The sequence below is a fragment of the Phoca vitulina genome, unplaced genomic scaffold, assembly GCF_004348235.1.
Source record: "Phoca vitulina isolate PV1807 unplaced genomic scaffold, GSC_HSeal_1.0 scaffold9, whole genome shotgun sequence".
Lineage (NCBI taxonomy): Eukaryota > Metazoa > Chordata > Mammalia > Carnivora > Phocidae > Phoca > Phoca vitulina.
In genome coordinates this window covers 3630210-3654231 of record NW_022589712.1, presented here as the reverse complement: position 1 = coordinate 3654231, position 24022 = coordinate 3630210, and the positions used below count along the sequence as shown (strand labels likewise).

General features: G+C 42.5%; 1 protein-coding gene across 6 annotated transcripts in view; it reads right to left on the bottom strand.

The window, feature by feature from the left end:
- Positions 1–24022, bottom strand: part of PDE10A (phosphodiesterase 10A) — a 587662-nt gene that overhangs the window by 229151 nt on the left and 334489 nt on the right. Inside the window, exon 1 of one of the 6 annotated variants that reach the window (XM_032407506.1) lies at positions 7577–11508. The exons of the other annotated variants lie outside the window; for them this stretch is intronic. Coding sequence (XP_032263397.1) covers positions 7577–7613 — 37 coding nt within the window. The 5' untranslated portion in view covers positions 7614–11508. Of the gene's footprint in view, positions 1–7576; positions 11509–24022 lie in introns of those variants that run through there. 6 annotated transcript variants of the gene reach the window in all.

Sequence of the window (24022 nt, the reverse complement as noted above, 5' to 3'; positions counted from 1 at the left end):
GCACGCACTGTCTCTCTATCTCTCTCTCAAAAAAAAGAATACACCTGCATAAAAGGAGGCAAATTTATGGTTTCTTACTAATCAAACCTTTTCTCTTACTATAATTGGTGCCACAAGTAAAGAATACAGTTTGACTTGCCAAGCTGGAATCACAAACCTACAATATGGATGAAAGTAGTTTTCTTCAAAGAAAGCTGAACCAGACACAGCTTACTTTGGGTGATCTTTATTTGCTGATGTTAATTAATTAACATTAATTAATGTTTTAATGTTTTTGCTAATTTAGCAAAATTAGCAAATTTTGTTTTTGCTAAATTTGCAAAATTAGCAAATTTTGTTTTTGACGATACTATTGGTCTTAAGATATTTTTGACCCACATATCCTGAAACTATTAAAGTTAAATAGGGTGGAGAAAAGTGCCATCAGGAGAGTATTTTTAAAGGCAGCTTGGCTCAGGAAATAACACTGACAGTCAGTGACTCAGGACTGCATTCTACATGCTGAGAACACTGAAAATAGGAGGTAATGTAAAAGGGTGTATAGTCCAAGGTGACTGTGTCCTACGGCAGTCCCTGCAAACTAATAAACTCTCCTTTCCGAACATCTTATACTTAGTTATAAATTTTTTAAAGGCAGAATCTTTTTAATAACTGCATAAATATGCTTAAAAAAATGAACATGGGAAAAAAGGACTATTAATCTGACAGACATCTAAAACATGCAAATGTATGACTACACTCTTCCTATTGCTTAAACGCAGTTGCACCCACTAGAGAAACAATCAAGATAAATGGGAAAGTCCCTGGTAAAAATTAATGTAATGCATATGATGTGTATTACCATCCTCTTCCAAAATTACATACACGAAATTACAATTCCCATTATTCTGCTATTTTACTATCAAGAAAATAGTATATCTTATCTAAGATGAGTGATGTTTTCAGAATCAAAATCAATCTTCTCAAGTACTACTTAATTTTAAAATAGGAATAACTAAATTTTCTTTAATAAAAGTTATAAGCTGCCATTTCAACCCAAAAGAGCCTTCAAAGTTTTTGCTGAAAGACCTAAGCTATGTAGGATCTTCAGTACATCAATTTTCCAAACATTGACTTAAGTCTCTCTCCACAATTAGCATGATCTTTGAAGGCAGAAACTACATCGTATTGATCTTCTTATCCCCAGAGCCTGTAATTACTGTTGATTCTTGTTAGTATAAAGCCAACACAAACAGTAAATTAGCAAATACTGAACCATTCATCACCCCCAAGGCGAAATACAGGGTTAGGTTCCTCTGAACTTCCAGTCACAACATTTTCATCAACTGATGAACACACAACCTTGTTTCATGTGTGGGTCTACTTAAAGGCACCTTATTTAATATATATTGTTGATCCGTTAACATTGAGCTCACTGCCAACAGCATTCTAACTCCTGCCTGAACAAAGCTTGTGTAACATTTGTATTTTCTCCATAAGGCGCGTCACAGCCTTTCTGTGCTTAATTGAGAACAACAGATAGCACTTCAGGACTATGCTCGGGGCCATTTTAAACAGCCATATCACAAATAAAAAGCAACAACGAAATAAACATGGCATTACATATACTGCAAAAAGGACTTGTTTACAGTAGGAGAACTGAAACAAGAAGGCGGAGTGCCGCATTGTTGGACCTCAGCTTGGAATGTGCACATAGGATGAGTCATATTTTCCGCTACTCTGTGTATGCACATGTCCACAAATGACAGCAAAAGCATGAATATTGATTCTGGGGTCACAAATAAATCTTAGTGAGTAGGCACTTGCAAATACAGAATCTGCAAATAATGAAGACTGACTCTCTTTTCACATAGTAGGCATTTGATGACTGTTTAAGATTTCAATGAGTAAGTGCTCCCATTACTTCCAGTAACTTCATTATTAATAATACTTATCAAAACAGTGTTATTCTTTTGATCCCATTTAGGACATGCCTGTTTTACACTGAACCCACTGGGGCGGAAAGCTACATACATCATGACCCAGGATTGTTAGCAGTCAAGCTAACAACCTGAGTCTGTGGGAATCAAGTCCTCTGCAGACAGGTTACTTTCTTTGTTGATTCTACTAGCTCTTCCCTGATAAATATGAAAACACTGAACAGCACATTCCACAATTCTGTTGGGAAACTAAGGAATCACGTCCTGCCAATAGACTAGAACAAGAAATTACACACCACTGAGATACTAAAAACATTCATTCCTATGCTTAAGCGTCAATCTCACTGCTATGAATAAAGTTATTACTGAGGGGAAAGGAAGGTCAGAATGCTGACAGAACATAAGTCCCTTTCACACTTTGTCCTTGGAAAGACAGTTCTCTAATTGGTGACGGTAGCCATTTTTAAACACGAGATACCCCTGAGAACCATGATACTTCACCTCTTAGACAAAGTGATCTTACTCTACTCTTGAAATGAGTTCTCATTCACAAGTGCTCAGTATCAGTTGATCTGCCTGCTATGTTCGTCTCAAAATCCAGTCATACTACATGGTGCAGCAAACACAAGAGTTTTCTACCACATGCTCCCAATACAGCTTTTCCACTTCAGATCATGTACACGCCCCTCAACTTGCTACCTTGCTGTCAATGTCTTGCCCCCTCAACAAAACAGCTGGAGTTCTTAACAATCAGGGGGCCACCTTCTGCCTGGTGACTAAGGAATGCCGTGATTAGGAATACAGCATCGGAGCTCTGCACACTATTCATGCAAGCCCACTGCACAGAAGCAGTAAAGCACCCTAGACCCGGCTGCTTGATCTTTTTATCACAGAGAGATTTAAATACAAACACAGCACATCGGATTTCTTGAAAGTTTCATGAATGTCACCTCTTAGTTCAAAAACTCTAATTCCTGTTTAACTTACAGGATAAAATGCCACCTGTTAAAGACAGACCTGCCAGGGTTTGTCTCTGAGCTCTGCCACTTCCCGAGCTACTGAGCGTTATTTAACCCTTCTGTGCTTCAACTTCTCTCTGTAAAGGGAGATGACCATTGTATCTGTACCTGTACCCAGTCTAAGGATTAAATGAGGATGGCAGATGAGAACCGCTTACAGCAGCATCCAGTAAACGTTAGCTATATCACCGACACACAAATATAAAATGTTAGTTTGTACAGTAGTTAAAGACAAAATACTGTGCTGCTCTAACAGTGGCCTCCACAGAATATCACAGCTTAAGAACGGAGCTGTAGAAATTCTGTGGCATTTCTAAATTCCCAAGACACTTTTTCAGCTTCCTTGGTGACAAAAATATACATGTTAAACAGATAGTCTTGGTTCTAATTGGTTGTACACGCTGATTATTGTGATCTATAACTCTCATTGCCAACTTTATTCAGTTGGTGTGTATTTAGAAATGCAAGTTTAGGTGATAATGCAAAAGTTGAATTTCACTAATCTGAGCTGATCTCAGAATTAGTAACTAATAATTTTTTATATAAAATGAGCTAGGCTAATTAGGTTTACAGATCTTTCATTTTGATATGGGCACCTTGGGCTCCCTTTTTTAACAAGGCAGGCATAAAATTACAGGTTTGAATGTTATCTTTCCTCCTTAGGATTTCATAACGAGCCATTTACATAGCTAAGCAGACATTTCACCGTACGACACACTGCTCAGACTTTATCACCACAATGACAATTTGGCTCTACAACATGTCTGTCTGGATTTTTTTTTTTTAATCAGTAGAAAGAATGTTTGGCATATGCACCAGCAGATCATCACCAGTCTTGAATGGTTAAATCTCAGGAATCTACTATTTCTCCATATTTCAGTATAAATGCCAATATGTTGAGACAAATGGCCTTCCAAATGTTAAGTGTTGCTGAACTGATCCCCATCCATGGTCAGTCTTTCCCCTTCCCTACAGGTTCATAAAGATAGGGTGATATTGATGACAATGTATATAAAAGCTTTTTTTATAAAAGACCACTGAACTACCCCTTTCATCAATTTTGCCACACTTATTTTTTCACAAAAAATACCAAGTGTGAAGCCTTGTAAGGGGTAACAAACATATATCATAGAATATCATGCATAATGAATTAAACATATTTTCACTAACAAATATTCATTTCTGCCAAACAATTCAGAAATAATGTTAAACTGTTTAAACAGACAGGAATCTGGCCTACAGTCAAGAAAAGCAGTAATATATTTAAAAAAGAAATACTTCAGTAGAGCTGCTCTTTTAGACAAAGAGTCTTTTCCCGCTCTGGCACAAAATGTGGGAAAGGAGCCAAGGAGCTACTTATCAGCTGTTTGACATCAGAGGAGGACTGTGTGCGTCAGCCGGCCCAGTAGGGACCCCTGGTTTATGGCAATGGCTCATGTGCTTCTTATCTTATCAGTCTACAGTGTCTGGCACTTCAACCCCTGCTGTGTGAACCTAAGAGGAAGGGAGGTGTGTAATTGTGAGGGTAGGGTGTAGGCTAAAGTTGTGAGCTAAGCAGGTTTGCGCCACTTATTAACAAAACAAACAGTCCAACATATTACATTAATTATAATAAAAGTTTTTGCCCTCAAACTCAACCTTAAAGAAAGTATTTTTTTAAAGATTTTATTTATTTACACTGGGGAGGGTGTGTGCTATGGTGAGCGCTGTGAACTGTGCAAAACTGTTGAATCACAGATCTGTACCTCTGAAACAAATAATACAATATATGTTAAAAAAAAAAGAAGAAGTACATAGCAGGAGGGGAAGAATGAAGGGGGGGAAATCGGAGGGGGGGGGATGAACCATGAGAGACGATGGACTCTGAGAAACAAACTGAGGGTTCTAGAGGGGAGGGGGGTGGAGGGATGGGTTAGCCTGGTGATGGGTATTAAAGAGAGCACGTACTGAATGGAGCACTGGGTGTTATACGCAAACAATGAATCATGGAACTGTACATCAAAAACTAATGATGTAATGCGGTGATTAACATAACATAATAAAATAAAAAGATTTTATTTATTTATTTACTTATTTAAGAGAGAGAGAGCACAAGCGGGGGTGGGGGGGAACGAGACAGAGAAGCAGACTCCCCGCTGAGCAGAGAGACGGAAACAGGGCTGGATCCCAGGACCCCAGGATCATGACCTGAGCAGAAGGCAGACACTTAACCAATTGAGCCACCAAGGCGCCCCAAGAAAGTGAGTACTTTTTTAAAAAAAGGTGCTCTAGCTCTATATGACAACTTCCTCTACTTATGCAAATATATGTCACAGTTACAGCTCCAGAAGAGTAATTCCATTATATTCCATTTAGAATAAAGAGAAAGCAATCTGTTAGAAAATGTACATGTAACACTTACATGAGCTCCATTAAAACATGTGTTTGGGGGCTGAGAATGAAATTAAAACTGCTTTCAAGTGTTTATCAGTGTTTTATCTCTAAAAACAGATCTCTAAGATCTGAAAGGTGGGCAGAGGTATACGCAATGACCAGGTGGGGCTCAAACAGTCACATCACTCAAACCAGGATTGAGAAATTCCTGAAGAGAAAAATTGCCTTATAAAAACTACCCACAGTTAATTTTTAAAAACAGTTGATTTAAAAATTACCTTAATTTTTAAATATTTAAAGCATCATATTTGCTAATTAAAAATTTTGCCAATGTAATAAACTTGTATTTTGAATATCCAAGACCAAACATTTTTACTAGTTTCGATTCAGCTTGTATGTTAAATAGTTCTGTATTAAAAAAATTATGATGCATTTATACCTGATTTACAGCTATCTCAAAATACTGTACTTTACTTCATAAATTACACCATCTGCCTGGTTATACAGCTAATAAAACAGATTTACAAAATTACATTAAACCTACTGTTTATTATTCCTTCAAGCTTGCCTGTTAAATTAAAATAAATATAATTAATTTGCACCCAGATACTGCTCTGTATAGGTTGGAAGTCACAATGTTATAAACCATGAAGAAAAATTGGTCTCTCCTTCCAGGACAAAAATTCCCTCACTGACCACACCTTCTGCTATGGGCTGAAAGGTAACCCCCCCCCACAAAATTCACACTGAAGCCCTAACCCTCCATGTCATGCTATTTGGAAATGGGGGGCTCTTGGGAGGTGATTAGGTCATGAGAGTGGGGCCCTCATGGTGGGATCAGTGGCCTTCTGCGAGGAGATGCCATGTGAGGACGCAGCGCAGCACGAGGAGGGCCATCTGCAAGCCAGGACGAGAACTCTCATCGGGACCTGGAACAGCCAGTACCAGGATGACCTGGACTTCCAGCCAGGACTGTGAGAAATGAACATGTGCTGTTTCAGCCCCGCAGTCTAGGGCACTTAGTCCCACCAGCCCAGCGGACTAACACACCTCGTCCTATCCTCTCATTCCCACTGAGTCTGCTCTCTGCCCCTCTGGACACATCCATCCCTGCTCAGCTGCCTTCTCAGCCACCTGAACTGACTTCCGCCTCCCCACCGAGTTTGAAAACCTTCGCCAACTATTGCAATGATGCCTTAGCTACCACCACAGAACCCCTTGCTCATCCCTGCACGAGGTAAACCCAATCATCCAATTCCTCCCACAGGCCTTTCCAACTGTTTGGACTAAAATGCGTGGCTGTGCCAATTCCTTGATGTCTCCCTAGACGACTCCCTGTACCAGACATCCACACGTATCATCATCTCCCTGGCACAAAGCTTGGCCTTTACTTTCCTGAGAGGCTCCTTCACTTCTCCTCTCCGACATCTCCCGGAACCTTTACCCGACTTCCATGCTGTCCCTCGTTCTCCCTCGCCTCCACCACCTCTGCCTGAAGGTCAGGGGATCCACATGCCCCTCGCACTCTCAGGTCTTCAAACTCGCTTCCTCCCCTTCTCGCAGACCTCTAAGATGCTCAGGCTGCCCCCATCCTGAAACAACGGCGACACAACCTCCCGCAAGCCTGGTAAACTCGTCACACATTCCAGGTTTCCCTCTTCCACCGTCAGACTGGCCGTCCAGGGCTTACTGCGGTGTCCTTCACTCGGATTCAGCCTTCATCACCACACTGTGACAGCAGTCCCCAGCATGGCGCTGAAACTGCTTTGGGAAACACAAGCTAAACCTTCCTGGACAGCTAAGTGTCATGAGCTCTGCCTTCATCTCCCTGGACTCGGCAGTTTCGGGTCTTACTAGCCCGCCCCTCGCTTTCTGGATACTTTCTCCTACGTAACACAGCAGAGGTCAGTTAGCCTACAATCCACTTGCCTAAAGCAAACAAAGCATTCAACAGACCAACCATCGCCCTGAGACAAGTCAAATGAAAAACAGCCAACTACAACTTCATGGAAACCTTTACAAGCTGTTAAAACCCGTCTGATACTAACGCTGCAAACTTTTTAACACAATGAAACCCTGCCAACCATGCGGTGGGGAGTTGACTTGATGTCCAAAAATTTCAGGGTATGAATGGAACTAGTTTCAGCCAATTGATAATTTTGTGATAAACTGGCAGATTAACACTTAGCGCTGCAAAGTACTAGTTTGCTATCTACCTAAAAGGCCCTTCCGAGTTTCTTTTGCTGACTTAGAGACTCTACTCACCTGTTAAAATGCTGGATTTCCTCTCTTCTATCCTCATTCTACATTCTTTTCCTTCAAAGTCTTCTCTACCCCCATGTCTTCAACTGTAACATCTCTGTGCGTGACTTCTATATCTATACTTTTAGCTTCTAAACAAAAAAACAAAACAAAAAAAAATGAAGTAACTATCAGATAATGGACACCCTCCCTTCTTGAATCTTGTCGCTCTTGGGGACCCATCTCTAAGAGCAGTCCCTCCACCAGCTGTCCAGGCTCCACATGGCAGCCACCCTGCAGTCCGCGCTCCCTCAGTGCTCGCTCCGGTCCTGCGAACTGCTGAGTCCCGCTCGGATGACCTCCACAGCGCTCCTGCGTCCTTGCGGCCGCTCCCCTTCCCACCGTGGCTGCCTCTGGTCGGGACCCCGGGAGACAGCACCTGCCTGTCTTCACATCGGGGAAGGTCGCCGTGGCCACTTCGGGACACACCCTGCTGGACCACTCAGTCAGGACAGCAGTCTCAGCCCCCGCCAGCCTCCCGGCGAGCCACCGCACAGGAAACGCCGCTCTCCTGCCCGTGTGCGCACCGGGCGCCCGCGGAAGCACCTACCTCGCCCCCGGGGGAGCGAAGCAAGGGGCAGAGCAGAGCGGGAAGAGCAGACGCGGGCGTCCTTCAGAGTGTCAACCAGGCGCTCCCCTCATCCAGCCCGGAGCCGCCCCACCTTCGGGCTTCCGGGTCTGGACGCGTTCGCCTTACTGCAGCCGCAGGGCACCCCGAACTGACGCGCTCCTAGGAGGCGGCCCTCAGCCTCCTCCCTGCGCTGGTCTTTCCGACTCCAGGTCAGTTTCTCTCCACAGCACCCTGCTGGGGACCGGGAAACAAACCCCGCCCTCTGGGCTGGGGGGCCCCTGGGGCCGCGCACCGACCCTCGGGGAGGCCGGCCGTCGCACCGCACGCGCCACGCGCGAGTGCCTCAGGGCATTCCTGCACGGCCTCGCGACACCAGCAACCAGGGAGCCCGGCTGGGCGGGTGTCCCCGAGCCGGTCATCGACCCACGCACCGGCTCCTCGCCCCGCTCCCTGCGGGGTCGTGCCAGCTGGCCCGGCCGCCCCCCACAGCTAGGCCTGCACAGACCCCACCTGGGCGCCCTTCACGCCGCGCCAGCCAGCCGCCTCGCTCCCCTGCCGCGGAGGGGGCTGCGAGGCACTTCCGGTGACGTCACGCTCACGCCGGAAGTGCAGCCGAGCTGTCCTCCCAGACGTGCACCTCACCGAAGGGGACCAAGAGATGACACCGAGGCGTCTTCCTCCAACCGAAGTGGGCACGACGCCTCGAGTCCAGCACCCTCAGCTAGAGGGTGGGCTAAAGAAACAAATCCACCCGCAAGGCTATTTAAAGGTGCAACCGCCACAGCTCCGTGCCCCTGCCACGCCTCCTCCCACCTCTTCTGGCCTCTGTCCGCTCACCCTGGCTGCAGACAGCGCGCACGAGAACCTGCTTCGGGAAGCATGGGGATTGCACTCCGAGGGCCGCCAGCTGCGGGTGGAGCGCGGGCGGTCATTCCGCCGGACGTAGCACTAAGCGCTGGGGTCCCCGAAGTGGCGGCGTCGCGGCGGTGCAGAGAGCCGCAGGCCCCCGGGAAGCCGGCCGCGCGTCTCCTCTTCCCCGGACCGTGAGCTGTCAAGGTTGTTTTTAAATGAGGACTCCTTGCTCCTCCCCACAAGGATCCAGGAGGAGCGCCAACTTTATTAAGATTCTCTATTGTAAATGCCGCACCCCAGTGAAACGACCGTATTGTAGGGCAGGAGCAAAGTGCATTTTAGCCAATGGACAGTACTCTGTTTCAGATTTATATTTAAAACTACAGCACAATCAGCTCCGCACGGTCTCAAAACAAAGTGAAACACGCTTGAGGTACGGAAGCGCCTCCGTGACCCGTGGCAAGCACAGCCTTGTCTCCGCTCCCCCGGGCTCTGCTCCGACCCTCAGACCCCAGCTCTCTCCAGCCCGGTGTGCCCGCCCTTGTGCCTCTGGCCTGACGTGCGCGATATGAAGTCACTGTCTCCGACTGATTTCCACCTGCTTCTGCCTTAAAGCGCTACCTGCTGACACGTCAGCCATGTTCGTGCACCTGGCTGTGCCGGGTGGTGGTGAGATGTTAGCGCACCAGGGTCCCGCCTCCAGGTGCTCGTGGCAGTGTCAGAGACCGCAAGAGCAGAGTGTTAGAACAGCTGTGAGGAGGCGAAAAGGAGAAGGGAGAGAAGCGCCAGACTTCGCAACTGACTGAAGGCGGCCCGTCCCTGGCGAATGAGAATGAAGGCGAGCCCGTTTTCCAGCTCGGGAAGCTACGTGCATGGCGTAACCGCCTACTGAGAACGAAAATGCGAAGTTCAAATTTGGAGGTGTTAAATTTTACAAAGTTTACTAAGTTAGAAAAACAGATGATGAAAATAAATTATTAATTTCCTTTTTAGATCCACTATGGTGACAGTAAGGGAAGAAAACCAGGGGGAAAAGGCCTGTCAGCTGTCCAGCTCTAACCGTCCGTATCTCTTAGCACTTGTGAAAACAGAAACATGGGGTTGTCTACTGAAGCCTTACGACGGAGAGGAACAGCTTGGACCACTTAATACTAATTTGAGTTATCACCCCACTTTGACAGAGGGGTAGTACTACGGACTATCCAAAATTCATATGCTGAAGTCCTAATCTCCAGCGTTTCAGTACTTAGAGGTGAGGCCTTTGGGAGGTCATGAGGGCAGAGGCCCCATGACAGGGTCAGTGCCCCAGAAGAGACAGGGGACACTATCTTTCTCTCTGCCCGGGGAGGAGAATGGAGGAAGGTGGCTCTCACTCGGAACCCAAGCAGCCTGCACCTCCAGAACAGTGAGACAGACACGTCTGTTGTTCAGGCTGCCCAGCCTATGGTATTTGTTACCGCAGCCAAAACTGACTAAGACAGAGAGGAATGAGCATATCACTTAAAATTTATGATAAACAGAATAAACAAAACTGAATTTCTCATAATGTGCTGCTAAGGCATTCAAGCTTTGAGAATTTTCCTTTGATTATTTTGATGAGCAAAAGTGCTAAATCCTACTTGGGCTTAATTTATTCCATTTGGCACAAAGCGTTTGAATAGCCCTAAGCTGATATCATATTTAAAACACAAAAAAGGAATCAATCAGTCATTCTGAGAGGAGCAATGACTAGAAGTCCAAGGACAAGGAATTTTGTTCTGGCAATTTCATTTATTTGCCACATAAGCCTAGAAAAATCACTAACGGTAATTTTAGTGATTTTTCTTATCCCTTCCCCCAACTATACATCTATTTGTACATTCAACAACTATTTTTGAGCACCAACAATATGCTAGGTACTAGAAATCTAGAGATGATAAAAACGCTGTCCTTGCCTCTTACTCAAGCTGAGGAGACAAGCAAATAAACAATAACACACAAGGATAAAAGACGTTAGCTTTGCCGAACCCACCTACTCCCTGGGGCTGTTGTAAAATTTTAAAAAACTAACTGGAAAATGTATTCAAAACATAAAGCTCCACACAAAGTAAGGTGCCAATTATTTAAGGCATATATATGTTCACCAAAAACAGATTTCTTCATGCAGGCTGTTTGAGTTGTCATTACTGATCTTAATAAGGTATCTAGAAGTACAACGCGATACAATAAAAAGTAAGTGAACTGCAGCAAAAGCATTCATTTAAAGTTAATGCAAGGTTAAAAAAACAAAACCAATGGAAAAATAAAAACTATATGGTGAGAGCTTCGTAAGTACACAGAAGCCTATGTTTTAAATCATTATACTTCACAATTCTGTCAGTTTAATAAGTTAAAGATCTGTATTTCAAATTAAGTACATTTTTCTAAGGTGAGTTTGTCCTTATCAAATGATCTAACTGTCAAGTCTTAATAAATCTACTTATGTTTAAAAATGAAATTCAAGGGGCGCCTGGGTGGCTCAGTCGTTAGGCGTCTGCCTTCGGCTCAGGTCATGATCCCGGGGTCCTGGGATCGAGTCCCACATCGGGCTCCCTGCTCGGCGGGAAGCCTGCTTCTCCCTCTCCCACTCCCTCTGCTTACATTCCCTCTCTCACTGTGTCTCTCTCTGTCAAATAAATAAATAAAATCTTTAAAAAAAAAAAAATAAATAAATAAATAAAAATAAATAAATAAAAATGAAATTCAACAAAAGGTTGTTGAGAAAGCATACTGAATATAAAACTTGAACTCAAGAACAAAAATCACCATATATATCAAAGGAAACAACATGGATTCATGAATCATGGGAATAGACACCAAAAAAACTCCAAATTTTATTCTTTGGGGATTTTTATTAGCTATATAGTCAAGTATAGATGATCCTCTCTGAACTTTCATTTCTTGCACTTCCTTTATTTTGTTGATCTTTTCAGACTGTTATACATTGAAAAATTAAAACAGTCTAAAAAAGGAATACATTGAGAAGTCCCATTCCCACCAGAACCCCTCCCCCCAACCAAAAGACACACAACTGTGTTTTCCTAGGTATCTTGCCACTGTTCCTTCATGTAGCAAATAATGAACTATGGTGAATACAAGCAAAGCATAGCAAATGTATCCACCACCAAGTACCAACCTTCACAGCTGCTTCATTTTTGCAAAACTCTTCTGAGCCAACTGCTTGTGGTGACAATCGTCAACATTGGTTGTGTGCCTGCTGTGTACCAGGTACTATTCTAATGACTTTCCATCTATTAAATCATTTAATCTTCAAAATAACCCTATGATACATCCGCTATTATGTCTACATTTTACAGAAGAGGAAAAGAAAACTAAAAGCGTAACTTGCTAGAGTTTACACAGCAAATAAGTAACTGAGCCATGTTTCAAATGAGCCTTCAGATTCCATACTAATTCCCACTCTCCTACTACTTCTCAACCTTACTACTTCCAACAGTTTATAGGTAAAAATTCAAATACTGTGGTAGGCCCAAAAATGACCTCCCAAAAGATAGCCATGTCTAATCCCTGGAACCTGTGAATATTACTTTATGTGGCAAACATGAAATTAAAGATTTCGAGAGAAAGAGCTTAGCCTGGATTATTCCGGTGGACCCCAAATGTTATCACCGTCACAGTATTGCACACAGCACTACATCTGCTCAAGTAATTTGCTTCACAGGAAAATGGAAAGAAAAAGACAAGAGTACATATTGTTTTAAAGTATATATGGGAAGAAACCAATTAGAACAATTCAACATAGCAAACACTCGGCTCTTAAATTTTAGTTCAATAGTTAAATCACTTGTCCTTAGCAGCAGTTTAAGGAAAACAAAATGAGGAATTTCCTTAGGCTCTCAGGTCTTATAGGGATAAGTTATTTTTGCTATAAACTTTTAGCATTTATTCCCTAAGAAGATGAAGAAATTTCCCATTTAATTCACTGTTTCATTTTATTAACACTAGCAGAACTGATGGAAAATTTAATCATTGCATGTTTCATCAAGTAAAAATTGGAGGAAACCTAGCAGTTAGTAAATTCCAGGCCCACCCATATTGATTGAGGGCCAAATGTGAGGAAAACTCCAGGCTAGTACCTTAGAAGGGAAAAGACTGTATATCAGGGCAGGCAGGAAGGGACCTTATTTTCATAGAGCACCTGAGAGCAGAGTTAGAAAAGATTCAAACACATGCAGACTGCTACTTAAAGCTTTTACAAACAGCATTAACAAATCTACTGAAATTCTTGTATTTCTTAGAAATAACAACTAACAAGATTTGGTCAATCTTATAGTAGACAGCATAGAATGCTACATTTAATGTAGCCGTAAAAGGCTTCCTCCACAAAAAGCCTTTCTGGTCCCAGTTTGTCAGATTATCATGTATGACCTTGGATGAGTTGACTTTAAATCCATCAACAAGTGTTTCAGGTAATTTGGAGGTTTCGCCAAAGTTAACATATGAATGATTTATTTCTTTTCCTCTTTACTGATACATATGACAGAAGAACTAAAGCATAAGTACTTTGCGAAAGTGCTGCTTTGTTTTTAAGACAAGACATAATTTTCACATGTCTTTCAGGAAGGAGGGACGATTAATTCTGCCTCTTTAGAATTCCGGTTCAAATGACAGAGGTTAAATGAAGTGAAGCACATCATAAAGGTCTTCGCACACAGAAACACCCAGAAAACATGCTGCCAGGTAACTGTCAGAGCCGTGTAGGTCTCAGAGATCCAGCAACCAAAACGGAGTTTCATTACTGCAAGTACAAGGCTTTCTTTACATTTTGGTTTTGTTGCCACTCCTATAAAACTAAGTGACTCTATTCTATTTTAACTAATATTAGCCTTTATATATATCTTTCATATTATCAACCAGAAATGTATCTTCTGTTCTTAAGATAATTTATGAAGTTGCTAAATACTGCTGTAAAAACTAGATGGCTTCATTTGTTTGTTTTTTTAACTATATGTCTATATATTTCAAACTAAGTTATTATAATAGACACTAGGAGAAAAGATCTCCCCCATCCCCTCAACCTTGGCTTAATATTAGAAAAAGGTCTTGGTGGTATTAAACTATTGGGGAGTGAGGGAAATAAAGTTAGCTTTATAATTTTGCTGATTCCCCTGCCATCAAGTCAAACATATTCCAAGATAATATGAAGTAAAACGCCTTCATTTAAGATTTGGATATTTGTGCAGACACTCAATATGACTTAAAGCATTGTGGGGTTTTTTTGTTTTTTTTTTAAAGATTTTATTTATTTATTTGACAGAGAGAGACACAGCGAGAGAGGAAACACAAGCAGGGGGAATAGGAGAGGGAGAAGCAGGCTTCCTGCAGAGCAGGGAGCCTGATGTGGGGCTGGATCCCAGGACCCTGGGATCATGACCTGAGCCGAAGGCAGACGCTTAACAACGGAGCCACCCAGGCGCCCCTTAAAGCATTGTTTTTTAAGAAAGTATAGACATTTAACTCAATTACAATAACCATGATGAAATCATAGATTTTTACAGTTATTTCCCCTCAATTAACAAAGTGTTTAAGTCAAAATAAATTAGAAAATGAGACAGAGTTGCTTTGCCCAGATACTTTCTCGTTATATCGTATTAGTCGTCTGGATTATAAAAGCAGTAAAGCAAGAAAAGAGGTATTTTTATTGGGAAGAGAAGGAGGAGCAGAGGGTGGAGTGAAAAGGGGGGAAAACTGAAAGACTGCATAATTCTTTATAAATTAGCATGGTCAAACAGGGAATTGCACTGCAATCTTCTTGTCTATAAATCTTAATAGCCAGCACAAAGGGGGCTTTTCTTTCCAAGCCCAAGAAATAGCTGAATACATTTTGCCTGACAAGTATTTTCAGCGTGCCTTTGCTATTTTTTCAAGGCAGAACTTGGAATGAGGTTTAAGTTTTATACTTGACATAAAATTGGTGCAATTATACTCAGTGTCAATGTAGAAATTATTTGTTTATTGTTTTTGTTTTGCTTTGCTCTACTATAGTAAACCTGTGAGTACTGGCTGCTGTCTCTCACTCAAAGCCCAGGGTCTCCAATAACAAGAACCACAGCTGTATGGAATGGGTTGCCAGAGATCTGAACCACCACAAGCGTTACTCATCGGGTCCGGCCCTGCTCTGCAATCTTGGCCAAAAAGCAACGTCAAGTTCACCTCACACTTGGGACACACAAATGAAGAGCTTAAACAGCTCTTCAAAAGATACTTTAAAATGTTAAAAGTAGCTGTTGAGTATAAAGTAGCCTGACATCAATGAAGAATATAACCTACCCGAGATTGCTTTCAATGGGTTTTATGCTATTTGCCAGAAGAAAGGAACTTAATCCACAAAGCTGGCTCATTCATTCATCAGTGCTTTTTATTTAAAAGACTATATTATGTGTTCATAACAAAAAGATCTCAAATACCTATTTTAAAATACAAAGAGACAAAAATGCTACTATCGCACACAAAAAAAAATCATTATAGCATAATCGGTCTTAATTGAAATCCTCACATATATATGATAAAGTTCAAAACGCCCTAATTAGGAAAGTTGATGATTCAATATTCTAAAGTGAGAAAAACCAGCACAAATGAGGTATCACAATAAGAATTTTTATAAAAATCAAACAATGCACATATTGACTGTTGCATCAGCAAAATCTACAGCTAATATTAAGACATTACACTAGTCACATTCAGTATCTTTAAAGCCTTATTAGTAAATATTTATGTTTTAATAGATTTTCATTATAACTCAAGAAATTTTAAAATGGCAAATGTACTCCTAAACTATTCATCTTACAAGGACACTAATATTATGAGTCATGTAGGTCATTTTGAGTAAGTTTAGGATGCAAAGAGTATCAAGTCAAAATTCCAGACACAATGAAAACCTTCCTCAGATTTCTTGTGTTATCATGGGGAGCTTGGGTGGCTCAGTCGTTAAGTGTCTGCCTTCGGCTCAGGTCATGACCCAGGGTCCTGGGATCGAGCCCCGCGTCAGGCTCCCTGCTCAGCGGGGATTCTGCTTCTCCCTCTCTCTCTGCCCCTCCCCTCCACTTGTGTTCTCTCTCTCTTTCAAATAAATAAATCTTAAAAAAAAAAAGATTTCTTGTGCTATCGTAGCTCACAAAACAAATTATTCTAAGTGAGCTAAATCACCAGTAATACTTGTAGTTAAGATGAGATTCTTACCAAATTATACTAGCCTATAATACATACGCTTTCTATTAATTGCTTTCTACACTGATTACTTGATATAATTTTTTTTTTCAATTCCTGGTAACAAAGAACCCTATGGTATTGGATTTCAATTGGAGATAACATTGTTAAACTTATCATGTAAATATATATATTTTTAGCTAATACACTAAAAACCCCTCAAAGAAATAACACCCAAGTTGCACACCTAGTGCCAAGTCTTGGATACCAGATACCACTATCATTAAATAGGACCAGGGCTCCTCGGAGAAATGGCTGATTCCCAGTCTGAGATAGGAAAGCATAAAGTAAATATGGAAAAATGTGTGTTAGAAGGGCAAGAAATACCTAAGACTAATGGGAGATATGTGAAATGGACTAAGGAAAGGATTTGAAAGGATTCATACTGGCCAAATCTAGGGCAGTTTGAGGATCAGAAATAATGTGTACAACAATGGATTGTAACACATTAAATATAAAAGGAAAGAGGATAAATATGATAATTTGTTATTATACATTGAATGTAAAAGGAATTCATGAGTCCATATTGATATCCTAACAAGGAGTGGAGGCAGGGAGCTCTTCTTTATAGGATAATTCAAAACTTAAATGAGGAAAGAAGAGTACAGTTTTTCAAAAAAAACATCATTCTGTAAACCTCAAAGTAATAATTCAAGCAAAGATAATCAATGAATGCTAAAACCAGTTGAATAACTGGGTGTTGAGAAATATGATATTCACACCATCTCAAAGTATCATCCTACAGATTATTTATTACAAAGGAGAAAAGATACCTTTACGGTGGAGACATCTGGCGGACACCAACTGAACCTAATGAGCAATTTAGCATCACTAAAAATAGAACTGACATCATGTGATACAGTGAAAATCTGTGCTAAGCTGGAGAGCCATATACTGAAAGAGAAGTAGCATATAAAGATGGCAGGAGATAAGGCTGGAGTGGTAAACAAGATCCAGATCATGAAGTTAGGATTATGTCCAATCTATGGGTGAAGAAACTGAAATTCAGAGAAGTTAGACAACTTCCTCAAAATCAATCCAGTATCTTGTGATTGGCAAAGCTGAAATTTGAACCAAGTCCGTCTGATTCTAAAAACCCAGATTCTTTTGACTGTAGGAGCCTGGCAAGCCCAGCCTGATCCTCTGTTCTCCCAAACTCTGCAAAGACACTTGGCCAAAACTTTGATGCCATCATTCATTGGAGGCCATGAGTCAGACCAACAAACCACTGACATGTCTAATTTAAAAAGACGTTTGCCACTTATAGTTTCTTGAGGAAAAACCCCCAAACCTGTCAATTCACTGGTTATATCTAAAATACCAATATATATTTTGGCAAATCTGTAATTGCATCTGAGAATGGTAAAATTTAGTTTTGTGCAATTTTGGAAGCAAACTTTACTACTCATATTGAATTTCTGTTCTTATTTCCACATTTTGGAGAGAGATCGCCCCATAAGACTAGCAATATCAAAGAGATTTTAAAAATATAACTTTTAAGAGTTTCAGGCAAATGAGGGCGCCTGGGTGGCTCAGTCGTTAAGTGTCTGCCTTCGGCTCAGGTCATGATCCAGGGTCCTGGGATCAAGCCCCGCATCGGGCTCCCTGCTCAGCGGGGATCCTGCTTCCCCCTCTCCCACTCCCCCTGCTTGTGTTCCCTCTCTCACTGTGTCTCTCTCTCTCTGTCAAATAAATAAATAAAATCTTAAAAAAAAAAAAAAGTTACAGGCAAACATATTGGCAACTTATTATCAAAGTATCTTATCAAACAGGAAAAACAAATGACAAAATACTTTTTAGCAAAACTGTACTTAAAATTTTCCAAACTTAAAACACTTGTTCAGAAGTTGTTCCATACCATGAAAAAGGAAATTCTTCCCCTGATGTGTAATCAGGGTACAAATGGTATGACCCTACTGTGTGACCCTGGGCAATGGACTCATCCTAAGGTTCAGATCTGTAAAATGGTGGTTATAGAGTAGCAATCTGGGGCGCCTGGGTGGCTCAGTCGGTTAAGCGTTTCTTCGGCTCAGGTCATGATCCCAACGTCCTGGGATTCCCACTCAGCAGGGAGTCTGCTTCTCCCTCTCTCTCTGTTCCTCCCCCCTGTTCATGCTCTCTGTCTCTCAAATAAAATAAAATAAAATAAAATAAAAGTCTTTAAAAAAAAGAGTAGCAATCTTATAAGGATTATTGTAAAGATTAATAAAGATAATGGATGTAAAATTCTTAATATCCTGTCTAGAACGTGATAATTGTTCAATAAATGGTTTCTTGGGTTCTTCTATTTTCTGTTAAGCTCATACAATAAGTAGAATCACAAATCCATTTCAAAGAAAAAAAGTTCCATAATCTCTATACTTTTTTCAAATAAACTAGGAAAACTCTAAACTACGAATCCTGGACGAGGGGTGAGAAACTTGCTTTTGCTACCACCTAGGAGCGTGGCTATGGACCTTAAAGACAAATCCATCATGACTACCTTTGCCTCAGTGCATCCTCTCTCCTGTCTGGAAGAGATCTCCAGACGTCCTTCTGCAATCCTTTCCTCCTGTCTGCTCCCCCACCCACCCACCCAGGTGTGCCTCTCCAAACCCTTCGGGGGGAGACACAAGCCTTCCCCTACAGAACTTCCAGATCAGCCTCAGCTCTACCCCAGCCAGCCTAACATAGTCTAATGTCTTCTTCCCTTGGGTCATTTCAGAACTGCTGTATTACAGGACAGTCAGGGATGAATTTTAAAGGATACGATTATGATGAATTGTATGCCGACCCTCCCCTACTGTGACTGCCAGGGATCCTGACACATAACAGGTGCTCTGCTGGACGCAAAGGCACGCGAGACCAGGCACACACACAGGAGCAGCCCGAGCTGCACCACAGCCCTCTCCTTCAGAGGGCAGCCGGACCTCTGTGTGCAGCCCTCGCTCCGTCCACCTCCCTCCCTCGCGACTGGGCTGAACGGTTCTCTGCTGCACAAACGCACGGCGCCCCTGCAGTCCGCCTTCTCCAGTACTACCCTCCCTGTGCGGCTGTCAGACGGAGCTGCCTTACAATCAGTTCTGGTTTTGTTCCCATCGGTCCTTCTCATGACCTCTTGCAATCATGAAAAGTCAGAGGAAACCTTTTAAAGTCACTGCCTCCATCATTTAACCCACATGAGTTAGGAAGATACTAGGTGCGTCTCTGTTTCATTGTGGTATCATCAAAGAGCTACTGAGCCCCCGAGTGTTTCACCAGGCTTAGCACAACACCTGGTACACAGTAAGTACTGAAAAGCATTCATCTGAACAAGCCCCCTCCTCACCATATAATCTTGCCATACCACAGTCAGCCACTAGCTGCCACGGCTCGAAGGCAGGAGCAGGAATGCTTCTCAGGCCACCAGCTCGGAGCCTCTAAGCCGGCCTCCCCGGCCTCTTCGGCAGCCAGACTCCTAGGGTCGGCATCAGGCATGCGGACTGTCCTGGGAGCAGAGACTTGCACAAGCCCTTAAATGACTCCCTGTGTACCTGGAGTCAAAGCTGACACCAGTGGGGTCTTCCACCGTCCGATCTCATAGGCCAAGGATGGACCAACCGCCTTCCAACAGATTCCAACTGCCGGAGGCTGAGTACAAGCCCGTTCCCTTTGGCGCGCTGACATCACAGTCCCATGGAGTCTTAGCCTCAGCACGCCTCACCCGCCCCTGCCCAGCCAGAGGCTTTCATCTCGCTCAATCAACACTCCCCACCCAAATGAGAATTCGACACCTGACAGTCCGTCACCTTCACTCCTCGGGGACTCCAGGGAAGACTCCTGGGTTTTCAGCGCGACGTGGGGACACGCTGCCAAGAGGGCCTGCAGCCTTCCCAACACACTAACCACTTCGTCGAGAGAGAGCAGCCAGCCAGTGCACAGTTCTAAAGCACGATTGTCTCTGAAAATGGCAGTGAATGAGTTCTCTGTAAGGTGAGGTTTGAAGATCAGGGTAAAACTTAATCCGATGAGAAAGTGGGTTGTTTTTTGAGGGTCTTTGCTTCTATTTAAGAAACTAAATTGTGTGTGTCTCTGTGTGTGTGTGTGTGTGTGTGTGTGTGTGTGTGTGTGTGTGGATGTCCTAATGTGTCCTTCAGTTGACAGCATAGCAAATATTTCTTGCTGGGCTCAGTGTTATAAAATCAGAGCTCCTGCCAGCCTCCCTGCTCTTCACTTCCACACCCTACCTTTCTCTCTGGATCCCACTGAGCTTCCCACTGGCAGACTTACATCCATGTACTTCCTCATCACACCTTTCACTCATACAACACATACTCAGTGAAGGTCCCGAGACCACTTAATCAAGGACACAGAAGAAGTACGTGCCCACAGAGGTACCCACAGGGCCCACTAAACTGCCTGCAACCACTCTGACAGGATTGTATCACGCATAATCACACATTGGTACTTCAAATATTGCTCCTAGTCTATTCCCTCCGCTCTTGCCTCACAAATAAGGAATTAATTCTTTAAACAAACCTGATACAGAAAGCAGTATTAGCCAAATCTAGTGTTCAAAGATTTATAGTTAAGTAAAGTATGATTTCATATTTCTTCCTCTAGCTACTCAAATGCAATAGCATTAACATTTTGTTTTGCAAACAGTTCTGTATTACACATAATTTGCTAACTTTACTGAGTGTTTGCTATGTGCTATGCAGTGTTTTATGTCAGTTGGCATTATAATATGTAATGCTTACAACTGCCCTAGGAGATGGAAAGGAGGAAGCCAATGCACAAAAATTGGTAGACTCCAGGGGCGCCTGGGTGGCTCAGTCGGTTAAGCCTCTGCCTTTGGCTCAGGTCATGATCCCAGGGTCCTGGGATCGAGCCCCATGTCGAGCCCCATGTCCAGCTCTCTGCTCAGCGGGGAGCCTGCTTCTCCCTCTGCTGCTCCCCCTGCTTGTGCTCTCCCTCTGTCAAATAAATAAATAAAATCTCTCTTAAAAAACTGGTAGACTCCAATACTTTTTAAGATCCAGTTGCCCTCTCCTTCAAATTCATTTCAGAAGAGTAATTACTTTTAAGATTTCCTCGTCTCTAGATGCCCCATTCCCTGACATTTTTACACTAAGAACTTGCTAATAGACAACTTCTTAGTCCTTCAGAGAATTTACATCAGTCAGGCTAGCTGTTCTCTGATGTTTTTATTTGCCCTCCCATGCATGACCAGTACATCTCTCATGCCTGCCTAATTTATTAATACTACTTTCTGATTATACTGTCTCTTTTCAAAGTCTCTGTAAATATGAAGAGTTCTATACTGAAGAGCCTTACCTAGGACTGCAGTATGGAATCCACCTTTATCCTGGGTGCAATAATTATGTGGTAGATGTCCGAAAATGAAGGAGAAAATCGCTTTTACAATCAATATTTTTTTTTTTTAAAGATTTTTATTTATTTATTTGTCAGAGAGAGAGAGAGCACAAGTGGGGGGAGCAGCAGAGGGAGAGGGAGAAGCAGGCTCCCCACTGAGCAGGGAGCCCGATGTGGGACTCGATCCCAGGACCCTGGGATCATGACCTGAGCTGAAGGCAGACGCTTAACGACTGAGCCACCCAGGCGTCCCTACAATCAATATTTTTTGAAGAAGACACTAAGATCAGGATATACTGAGCAAAGCAGGTTGATGAGATCAGTCTGTACTTCCCTTGCAGCCTTTCCTCTCTGCATGACTTGCCTGGCCCCAGTAGTCTCCATAAGCTTTTACAGAGACAGGAAAATAAATCAAGAAAGCAACTCCAGCTAAGGCATCAGGCAGTGATGACACAGACATTCAGCCAGTCCCGGACCCACCCATCACTGCAACCCCTGTCACACTCTTTCTCAACCAAACACTCAGAGATTCAGCTGCCAACCACAGGACTTGTCCCAGGACAACTGGGCCTCTGTGACTAATTAATATATGTACCACTGGAGTGTCCTTCCAAACAGGCAATTTGGTCACTGTGGAAAGTAACTGGGAACAGTATTTTGGAGTAGGGGAAGATCTACCAGGAAGCAAAGTTTCAAGGCCTAGCACTTGCACAGGCCCCTTCCAAGGTCCTGAGAAAGACCTGAGTGAGGAGTTTTGGTGATATTTGCAAAAGTGAGATATTTTTGTGTCCTTTTTCATAAAGAAGACATCCTTATAAAGTTCAACCTCACAAAACTCCAGTGCTCCTAAATTGTGCTTTATACAATGCAAGGCTCGCACTGAAAGATAGATGGCTAAAGTCTAAGCTAGTCTGTATTATATTTATTTATGTGATATCAGAAGTTGTTTTTCTTCCAATATGAAAACAAAATTAACTTTCAGAAGGGAGATAACTAAAAAACAAGTTTCATGTTAAGAAGAATAAAATAATTATGTAATATGACATGCCTCCTTTTTAGATATATCTTGAAACACCTTTGGTAACCCATGAGCATCTTTTTTAAAATGTATTGTCTGACGAGTCTGCATGAATAAGTCTGGGACAGCAATCAAAGCTCTCCCACAGGATCCTGCTGTGCAGCCATGTTGAGGAAAAATACATGTACCAAAAGGTTTATGGGCTTACAGCCTGTGACGACTCCTTAAAAACTCACTGATACTTATTATAAACTAGTATTGTACTTAAGTGACATAAGGGCCAAGGCAACTGTAACCTGCGTTGTTACCAAGAAACAATCAAAACATAAAATCAGAGAAGTAAAAATTAAGTAGCAAAAATGACAGTTCTAACACCCCATGTTGTAGCTGAAAGGATTCTAGTCAAAACAGTAAGTACCCGTAAATGGGAAGCCTTTTGAGTAAGAAAGGGGAATCCTCCTGTAAGTGCTCAGTCCTCAGATACAGCGTTCCCTCTTAAGGCATTAGGATTCTAAGCCCCTCCCACACTGTTCAGATGATAGGCATTTGCTGAAGGTCAGGGAGGGACAGTACACCTGCTGGGATGGGAGGGGTGCTCCTCCAGGGAGCGACTTGGTGGCAGCCTTTGGCTCACTGACAACTGGAAACAGAAGCAGTACTAGAAATGTAGTGAAAGAGGCAAATCCCATGTTGTCTGTAAAGCAGCTTTTACCTGAATGTTTATCCACTGGGAAATGAATAAATAAAAAGTTGTATAAGCAAACAATGGAACACTATCCCCCAATTAGATGAAGCAGGCAATAAAACCACACCAATTACCATCCAAACTGGAAAAACTTCTACTTGTTTAAGCCAATTCTTACAGAGCTGGTTCCTTCTGGGATACATGGGAAGTACAACAGTCAAGACATGTACGTAAAGAAAATAGTATTTAGGATTAGCAAAGAAGAATGTGTGACAAACAGGGAGGCTTTGCCCTACCACTGAATTTAAAAATTAGGTTCCCTCCTAGCACCCAGTTCTTCTCTTTTGTAGCCTTTATCACAATTTTTAACAGTAAATTTACCAAGTAACTATTCATGTAATTGCCTTCTTCCTCACTCTGCAGTAAAGCTCAGTGAGGATAGTGGCCATTATATCCCAAAGATAACACAGTACATGATAAATAATAGGCACCAAATAACTAGTTTCAATAAGTAAATCATTATCTGTAGCTTCAAGCACTATTGACACTTTGACATCTTACACGTACTTGACAGCAGGTCAGCTCTCTCTTCTAAATATCAGCCCCTTCTGACCCAACTGACTAGTTGACATATGCACCTGAATGCCCATTACCTGGCTACCCCAGACGCTGCATTACAAAACTGAACTTACCTTCTAAAAAAAT